This window comes from Hemicordylus capensis, chromosome 6 (assembly GCF_027244095.1).
Source record: "Hemicordylus capensis ecotype Gifberg chromosome 6, rHemCap1.1.pri, whole genome shotgun sequence".
Taxonomy (NCBI): Eukaryota; Metazoa; Chordata; class Lepidosauria; order Squamata; family Cordylidae; genus Hemicordylus; species Hemicordylus capensis.
Window position 1 is genome coordinate 132,238,385 of NC_069662.1, and position 9,978 is coordinate 132,248,362.

A 9,978-nucleotide genomic window follows, 5' to 3' on the forward strand; every position below is an offset into this window, starting at 1 on the left:
TTACCCTTTTTTTAGGATTTAAGAATAAACAAGCACTTAAGTGGCAGGGAAAAATGGCATCTTTTAAAACAATTCCCCATGATTTATTTTACAAAATCTTATTTTGATACAACAACAAAAAACAGACTATAAATAATATATTATTGCTGAGGGAGAGGAAAATGTGTTATTCTCGGTTTTGAGTCTGTAAGTCTTTGCTAAACAGAAAAATACAGTGGATATTTTATTCTACTGCAAGCTTATAAAAACTGACAATATACAAGTGATGTATGTATGCACTGCTGTTATAAACATAGACCGGGGTGTTGTTTTTTAAAAGAATCAGTCTTTCTTGGGGAGAGCCAACTTGGGGCACAAAGAACCATTTTCTAATTCCTTTTGCTAACAGGGCAAAGAGACACCTTTTAAAAGTGGTAATTCTCTGTATTTAGAAGGGGGAGAGCAACTGGCCCTATCTACCCCCAGCACAGTACCCCTCCAGTGACTGTTGTTGGTGTCTATCTTTTGTTTCTTGTTAGATTTCGAGCCCTTTGGGGACAAGGATCCAACTTATTTATTTGATTTTTTCTCTCTATGTAAACCTCTTTGGGAACTTTTGTTGAAAAGCAGTATACAAATATTTGTTGTAGTAGTAGTTTTGCTATGTAAACTGCTTTGAAAAGCAGGCAGGCCCTTCCCCTGGGTTAATATTGTGAAAAACATTGTGCGGGGGGGGGGGATGGAATTCTCCAAGAATAGCTTCAGTAGGAGTTGCCAACTAGGGATGTGCACAATTCAATTTTTTCAATTTGATTTGTGCTCAAATTGAATCACCCCTGATTTGTTTTGTGTCCAAATCTGTCCCCCCAAATTACCCAAGATTTGATTCAGATTGATTCACACCACTTATAAAGGTCCTAGGGTCATCAAATTTGGGAGGTGTTAGGGCCCCATGGGTGCCACTTACCACCCATATGTCAAGGCAGTGGGGCACTATAATGATTTTTTTAAGGTTTTACTGATTTTGTATATTTCGACCACAGGAAATACTGGGGATTCAAAGTCACGCTATCCTAAACATTACATGGATCCCCAACTTCCATTTAAATTTTTTTTTTTTTTTTTTTAAAGTAAGTTCTAGCCCTTGTAGAAGTGGAGTTGTGGAGCAGAATGTGTGGTCACTATTTTTCAAGTGTTGAATTCTTTGATATATAATTTTCCTCCTAATTAATCCTTATGAGAATTTATTGCACGCCTTCATTTCTTCTGTTCATTTTGACTGTCATTGGACAGTGCCAACTGTCAACTGTCATTTGCCAACCACACACACACACCACACACACACACACACACACCTGCAAGGCAATGAGGTACTCAGTTTATTTTTTAGGAATATTGAAGTGTTTAGATTCTTTGGTGTCTACTAATTTCCCTCATAATGAATCCCTATGAAGATTCATTATATGCCTTCATTTCTTCTGCTCATTTTGACCCCACTGCTTTGTGGGTGGAAGTGGGGAACTAGTGGCATCCCATGTGCCAACTACCCCCCAACCCACAAGCCACTAGGTACTTAGTTTATATTTTAAGAATTTTTGAGGTGTTTAGACTCCTTGGTGTGTAATGAATCCTCATAGAGATTTATTATGAGGGAAGGTTATTAGACACCAAAGAGTCTAAACACTTGAAAAAATTCTTAGAACATAAACTGAGTAGTACCCCACTGCCTTGCTGGTTGGAGGGGGGTGTAGTTGGCACATGGCAGTTGATAGTTGGCACTGTCCAAAGACAGTAAAAATGAATAAAAGAAATGAAGGTGTGTAATGAATCCTCATAGGGACTCATGATGAGGAAAAGGTATTATACACCAAAGAATACAAAGAACTGAAAAATAGTAACCACACATTTTGCTCCATAACTCCACTTCTACAAGGGCTAGAGCTTAGCTTTTTTAAAAAATGAAAGCTGGGAATCTGGGGAAAACAATAGGAGGAATCCAAATCGAATCTGGCACAATTCGATTTGGACCCAAATCTAGCCATTTGGACCACAGGGGCAATTTGTTCTGTCTCCAAATCTTCCAAATCAGCTAGATTCGGGTACAAATTGATTTGCACCCGAATCGATTTGGACATCCCTATTTCCAGCACTAGCTGGAAGACAAATTTGAAATTAAAGGTTTAAGTGGACTAGCCTAGGCCTAGTACCTTGAATAATTCACCCACTGGGCTTCCTATTATGGGAACCAGACAGGCCCTTACCCTGTGTTAATATTGTGAAAAACATGGAGGAGGGGCAGAATACTGCAGGAATAGTTTCAGTAGGATTTGCCAACCTAACTGGAGCACAAATTTGGGGGGAAAGGCCTACTAGCCTAGGCCTACTTACCTTGAATTCCATCCACTGGAGCAAGGCCCTTCTGCTGTGTCTAGAAACAGCAAACCAAAACGGGAGGGGAATAATCTGCTCTTTAGAACTGTGCCCCTTCTTCCCAATATGCCAATTTGTCTTTGTGTGCATGGCCCAGCCCACACAGTGGACAGTTGACCAATCAGAGAGAAGTTGTAGTTGAAGGAGTAGCCAAGGGTCTAGCCAAGGGTCTAGCCATGCCCAAGATTGCTTTATGCCATTGTGCTTTATGTGATTGGCTGAAAATTCCTGTTTGCTGAAAATTTCTATTGGCTGATCATTTGCCAGCTCAGCAGTTCCCATGGGACTTTTCCTGCCCAGAGGTGGCCAAGATAAGAGAAGCCAGTTTGGCCCTCCCTGTATTAAGAAGACAAGAGACAAGGAAACCTTGTCATGTGATCTGTAATCTGCAGTTCCCTTCTTCTGCCAGCAAGAGCCTAGACTCATGATTCAGACATGAGAGAAGCAATGGAAAAACAAAAATAAAGCTAGAATGAAATAGCAGTTATTAAGGTCACAAAGAAGTATTTGTTTAATAGATATAATGCAACTAAATACTTATTTTTTTTTAATTGATTGATTGATTGGGAGGGCTGGCCCAATTTGGCCCTAAAGAGGAGCCTCCACTGCTTCTGGCTGTTTGAGGCAGTTTCTTCAATCTTTCTTTTGCAAGCTAAACTAAACCAGAAGCAGTGAGATCAATGTGCTGAGCACCCTCTTGTGGTCACATGTAGCCACAACAAGCACAGCAAATTAGGATACACAAGGAACAGTCAAACTTTGAAGGCTTTCTTTAGCAGAATGATTAAGCACTTTTTAAAAACAATAGTGAAACCAATGACTCACACTTTTCTAATAAATTATCCTGACCACTTAGTTAAATAAGGGGACTTGCCCTGGGTGAAAAGGCAACTGCATTTTTTCTTTAAACCACAATGAAGAGAAATTCCTGTGAAATAATGCTACCAAACAGCAGTAAAAATGGGCTCAAGAGAGGGGAGGATACCACTGCTTGCTCCCACAGACACTGAAAAGGAGACTGGAGGTTGGGGAAAGAAATTTTTCTCCCTCTCACATAACACTAGAACCAGGGGTCACACAGCACATAATCAACTTGTAGAATTCTCTGCCACAAGATGTGGCGACAGCCAACAACCTGGATGGCTTTAAGAGGGGTTTGGATAACTTCATGGAGGAGAGATCTATCAATGGCTACTATAGAGATGCCAACAGTCCTGCATTATGCGGGATGTCCCACATTTTCGGGGGAAAGTGCTTGTCCTGTTCAGGATGCAATTTCTCCCACATTTTCACCTTAAATTTATTTTAAAACAAAAAACAAAAAACTTTTGAAGCCACCGCTGACCCTAACCCTAGGCTACTAGTCTGAGGGCTATAGGCCACCTGCAGCCTTAGAGGCAGGATGCCTCTGAACACCAGTTGCAGGCGAGTAACAGCAGGAGAGAAGGAATGCCTTCAACTCCTGCCTGTAGGCTTCCAGTGGCATCTGGTGGGCCACTGTGTGAAACACGATTCTGGACTAGATGGGCCTTGGCCCGATCCAGCAGGATCTTATGTTCTTATGACAGTTAGCACTGTGCAATTGTTACTAAAACTGATCTCAAAATGGCTGCTGGCCTAGATGTCCATTGCCTGCTGATGTTCCCCAGAACTGCTTCCCTCTGAGGTACAAATTCATGGAACACTTTTGTTCCTACTATCATTACAGACACTTTTGACCCACTCTGAGCCCAGCCCAAGTGAAAAAATGTATACTTTTCTTCACCTGTCTGTACTGCAAGGTAAGTTAGATGAAGAAACAACAAGTTTGGATTGTTGAAGGGTCAACAGAATCTTAACTGCAGCGGATTTCTAGTGGATAAATGCAGACTAAAAAGGAGGTTCCAGTTCCAGGAGTATTTACACTACTTAAATAGTGGCAGTGTTCAAATTCCACAGCACGCTTAAGTGCAATAGAGTACACTTAATTTGCATTATAGATATGCCTAACTGTCAGGTTTATTCTACAAATTATCATGGCAAATTAAACATAAAAATGTATACTTCTGTTCTTCTCCGACACAGGACTGGAGCAGCTGGCCCAAAAAGGAAAATATTTGTCACCTCTAGCAATAATAACTGGAATTTCCTTATTTTTGATAGTATCAATGTTCCTTCTAACATTTTGGAAAAGATTTCAGTTTCATAAAGGTATGTTCAACTAAATGCTCAATAATACCCATTATGTCTGTAAACTGTGACAAGAGGGGTTGATTTTTCTTTGTCTCACTTGTTTTCAGTAATACAGCAGATGCAGAAGAGCAGGTAGAAAACTAAATCATTATTTGCCCACAACCCTACACAAATTTTATTTTAAGCCCAGCATCCTTTTCCTTCTACTCTGCTGAAACAATACTGAATGTTAATTACTTGGATTTCTTTTGATGTTTTTAGGCCTGAAGCAGATTACAGAGGAGCACACACAATTTCAGGTAATATGAAATAAGGCATTCAATATGAATAAAACCCTTTAGACCCTATAGGGCAGGGCTGCACAGTTTTGGCCCTCATGCAGACGTTGCCCTACAGCTCCCATAATCCCTGACTATTGGCCACTGTGTCTGGGGATTATGGGAGTTGTAGTCCAAAAACAACTGGAGGGCCTAAAGTGTGCTGCCCTGCTGTAGAGGTTCATTCATAAATTACATCACAGGGGAAGGGGATAGCAGAGGGCCATACTAGACAAAAAGTGAGAGATCTGTGATTGGATCTCTCAATATTTCTATGTTTTTTTTCTTTAAAACAGCCATGACGAGCCCAAATTGGACTTGGCCTGTGGTACTGGGGTGGAGGCAGCGCTAACCTTTCTCCCACATGCCATTTTCCTGATCTGTTATTTCCTTTTATTTGGCTCAATAGGGAAAACACAACCCTCCCTCAGCACCCCTCAGTCAGGCTTTGTGGGGGCGGGGGAGGAACCACACCTGCCTTTGAAGAAAATTAGAAATATTTAGAAACATAGGAAACATAGGAAGCTGCTATATACTGAGTCAGACCACTGAACTATCTAGCTCAGTATCGTCTTCACAGACTGGCAGCAGATTCTCCAAGGTTACAGGCAGCAATTTCTCTCAGCCCTATCTTGGAGAAGCCAGGGAGGGAACTTGAAAACCTTCTGCTCTTCCCAGAGTGGTGCCAGACCCTGAGGGGAATTTATTTATTTTTACATTTCTATACCGCCTTTCGTTAAAAAGAAAACCCCAAGGCAGAATATCTTACAGTGCTCACACTTCTAGTCTCTCTTTCATATGCAACCAGAGTGGACCCTGCTTAGCTAAGGGGACAAGTCATGCCTGCTACCACAAGACCAGCTCTCCTCTCCTAAATACATAGAAATGTTTATTTTTATGTATTTATTCACTTAATACATTTGTATGCTGCCTACTTTAAAAACAGTCTTGAAGCAGTTAAACAAGGAAAATCAGCCAATCAAAATCAAAACTTATGCATAATTCATTTAAAACCATTTAAAACAAAGAAACAGTATAAACATTCAACTAAAAGCCTGGCTGAATAGGTGCATCATTAGTTGTTTCCTAAAAGCCATCAAGGATAGAGGAGCTCTAATTTCAACAGGAAGTGTATTCTACAACTGCAGAAAAGGCTTGCCTCTGAGTCACCACCAGATGAACTGGCAGCACCCTCAGACGAACCTCCTTTGACTATCTTCATAGGCATTCTCTTAAATACCCTGGGCCCAAGCCACTAAGGGCTTTATAGGTAATAACCAGTACTTTGTATGTTTCCTAGAAATCTGTCGGCAGCCAGTGTCGTTCTTTCAGAAAAGAAGTTATATGGTGTCTTTGGGACATCTCAGAGACCAGCCTGACAGCAGTATTCTGCACTGATTGCAGTTTCCAGACTACATACAAAGATAGCCCCACAAACAGTACATTGTAGTAGTCAAGCCTGGGGTTACCAGCATGTGCACCACTGTTTTAAGGTCACTCTCTTCCAGGATAGGGCACACTTGGTGTATCAGCCAAAGCTGATAAAAAAGTACTCCTGGCCACTGCCTCCACCTGAGGTATTAGAGAGACAGTTGGATCCAGAAGTACTCCCAAACTACACACCTGTTCCTTCAGGGAGTGTAACCCCATTTGGAACCAGCAGATCTCTCCCATCTCTTGAATTGTGGCTCCCTATAATGAGCACCTTTGTCTTGTTTGGATTCAGGCTCCGTTTGTTATCTCTCATCCAGTCCGTTACTGCACCCAGGCAAGCATCAAGGGAAGTTATGCCATTTCCTGTTGAAGCTGACATGGAGAAATAGATTTGGGTTCCATCAGCATACTAATAGCACCCTGCACCAAAATCCCTGAAGATCTCTCTCAGGGTTTCATGTAAATATTAAAAAGATTTGGAGACAAAATGGAGCCCCGAGGAACACCATATAAAAGCTCTCGCTTTGCAGAGCAACGGTGTCCAAGCAACACCATCCGATTTTAAAATCTACCGGAGAGGTATGAGCAGAACCATTGTAAAACACTCCCTCCTGTATCCAACCCCCTAAGGCGAACCAGAAGGATACCATGGTCAATGGTATTGAAAGCCACCAAGAGGTCCAAAAGGACTAACAGAGTCACACTCCCTCTGTCAGTTCTCTACTGGAGATCATCCATCAGGCTTACTAAAGCATTCTCCACCCCATAACCTGTCCAAAAGCCAGTTTGAAATGAGTCTAGATAATCTGCTTCAGTTCATCCAAGACTGCCTGTAGCAGAGAGGCTACCACCTTCTCAATCACCTTGGCCAACCATGGCAACAAGGTTGGAGATGGGCCTATAATTGCTTAACTCTAAGGGATCTAATGTAGGCTTCTTCAAAAGAGGTCTAATAGTTGCCTCCTTGAGTGCATCCTACATTCCCTCAGAGAAGCATATTGTGAGATCTAATCACAAACCTCCCACAACTCATCCGTTTCGCCTGGAATTGTCACAGTTTCTGCTGAATGTGAGGGAAATGTGGTGGCTGACTCCAGATTTCAGAAGGCCATCAGTCAATTGTGCTCCATGAGCTCCCTCCTGCCTGGGTGGGCTCCAGTAAAGTCGCTCCACCATCACACAAAGGTTGTGGGCATAGAGCATGTCTCAGGGATCACCAGGGGGCACTTCTTAGGGCCCTGGACTTCACCTGCCCAAGATGCCCACCCCCTGATGATGGCCAGGGCACCCTGATGTATTTAATTCTATAGCACAATCTTTTACTTCTAGTGGTGCCAATAGAAATAGTTACTTGCTTTTGTTAGACTCCTCCCTATTTTCATTTGACATCCCATTTGCTGTGTTTACCTGTTCTCCATCTTCCTCTCTGGCATCTCCATGTCCTGGCAATCTTCTGTGCTTCTTGATTTCCTTTCATTCTCATGTATCTCTCACCCATACTCTCTCTGTGTAGCTGAGGACCTTTTAAATACACCCATGCACACTTAAGGATTCCAGTGGGACTGAAGTAGAAGTGGAGCATAAGGGTAAATAATTAATATTCTTTTTCTCTATCTAAATATTTGCATTTTAGGACATGAAAATGCACTAGATGATTTTGGAATATATGAATTTGTTGCATTCCCAGATCCTGCAGGAATATCTATGGTAAGTATTGGTAAAATAAAGGTGCCTAGAGATCTCTATCTAGAGATCAATATCTCTAGGGAGATTCAAAATCTCCCTAGAGATATTGAAACATTAACTGCCATGTTGTATAATGTACCACAGTGACTAAGTACAACACAACGGTCCTGTAAAGCAGAAATATTACCGAGTTTAAAGGTTTCCAAAAATGTAAACCATACATTAAAATCATAAAGAAAGTAGACAGTTTATTTTAGTAGCACTAAATCTGGTTCCTGTTTTCCGGTCTGTTTCTTTCATTGTTATTTCTTCATTCTCAGTGCTATAACCACTTCCTAAAACTTACGAACTTCAGACCACACTGAACAGCTATAAAATGCCTCAGTGTGCATAGAGCTGAACTTACTTTGCCTAAAAACTTAGATAAGGGGCCAAAGTAGAAGTGAAGCAGGATTTTTGTAAACGGGATCTCCCACATAAAGGGAGATTCAAATTCAGATTGGTCAGTGCGGGAAGGAAGGCTTAACCCTTTCCCCTGCACCATTTTTCCAATGAAACCTCCCCTACTCCAAGCTACTATTTATCTCAATCAGTGCTGGCCCCAAACCTCAGTACATTGAGTCAGATCACCAAATACCACCCCCACCTTTTTCTCTCTTGCACACTTGCTGCCGCCGCCTCCTCCTCTTTCTTTTCAGAGCAATAGCCACCACCACTTAACTTGGCAAGTGTGCATGGCCTTCTCCATCACACCACCTCTTCCTCCTCCTTTTCAACAGTAATAGCCGCCACTGTTGTCTGACTGTGCACACACCCTCCTCCTTTACATAGCAGGCTAGCTATGAAAGGGGGGAAGAGAAGAGGAAACGTAGAGAGAGGAATCCATAAAGTGTCTCTGGTATCCACTCCCCCTCTTTGCACTCCATCTTCCACTCATTTTCTCTTTTCATAGTCAGCTCAACGCACGGAGGCAGCCATGGAAGCAGCCATAGAGAAGGAGGGGGAAAGGGGAAGAAGAGGAGGACCACCATCTCAGAATGTCTCTTTGCCAAGGGTTAGCTGTGCCACCACCACTCAGCAAAGAGCTGCTCCCATGGTAGTGGGCAACAAGGAGGCATGTAAGATGGCAAGGAGCACCTTGCAATCTTAGTAGCATCCCAAGTATTTGCTTGTGGTGACCTCGTGGAAGGACCAGTCCTAGCCCCACAAGGCAAAACATATAGATACAATACAGATCTTCCATAACACATCTAGGTCGGCCCTAGGACAAAAGAATGTGCCCATTCCAATATGTAAAGCTGGATTTCTAAACCAGCTTTAGGCTTCTGTTCTAGTCATCCCTAAGTTTGTCAGATAAAACTTTTATTTCCTACTTCTAGGTGTCAAGTTGTTCTGGTTCTGATGTTGTGCAGGGGCAGGATTTTAATGGTACAGTTTATGAAATTATTCGGCATATTCCTGAACAACACCAAGAGCATCAAGAGTAAGTCAAAATTAATCCATCAACTGGGTTCCACAGGAGTCTGGTAATAGTTGAAGACAAAGAATCTGTTGATAGTCACCTGCACTTGTGGAGATGACAGAGCAAGAGACCCTTCCTGCAAGTTTTTCCACATCTCAAAAATGAAACCAGAAGAAAATGGTGTCATTGCTTTGTGCCTGCTTAGATGAAGTGGCAGATCCTATGGCATGCCCAGAGGACAAGGGGATTGTAGATCTGTGGACAGGAAGCTGTTAAAGTATCTAGCATGTTTTGTAAATTATAAATTATAATAAGGGGTCAGCCTCTCACTTTATACCAAATTGGGAGGCAAGTGGTGAAAACCTCTCTGTTTGAGAATCTTTCTATTTTTCTAAGCGAAAATCTTTCTTAACATTCACTACATGCCATGCCATGAAGTCACTCAGAAATGGCAAGAGAGAAGAGATTCTGGTTGCTTTCAACTAACTACCAGTCTGG

General features: G+C 42.0%; 1 protein-coding gene across 1 annotated transcript in view; it reads left to right on the forward strand.

Annotated features, from left to right (window-relative positions):
• Nucleotides 1–9,668, forward strand: part of HEPACAM2 (HEPACAM family member 2) — a 62,679-nt gene extending 53,011 nt beyond the window's left edge. Inside the window, exons 5-9 of the mRNA XM_053258817.1 lie at nt 4,474–4,599; nt 4,689–4,713; nt 4,843–4,880; nt 7,966–8,039; nt 9,398–9,668. Coding sequence (XP_053114792.1) covers nt 4,474–4,599; nt 4,689–4,713; nt 4,843–4,880; nt 7,966–8,039; nt 9,398–9,505 — 371 coding nt within the window. The 3' untranslated portion in view covers nt 9,506–9,668. The remainder of the gene's footprint in view (nt 1–4,473; nt 4,600–4,688; nt 4,714–4,842; nt 4,881–7,965; nt 8,040–9,397) is intronic.
• Nucleotides 9,669–9,978: the final 310 nt, after the last annotated feature.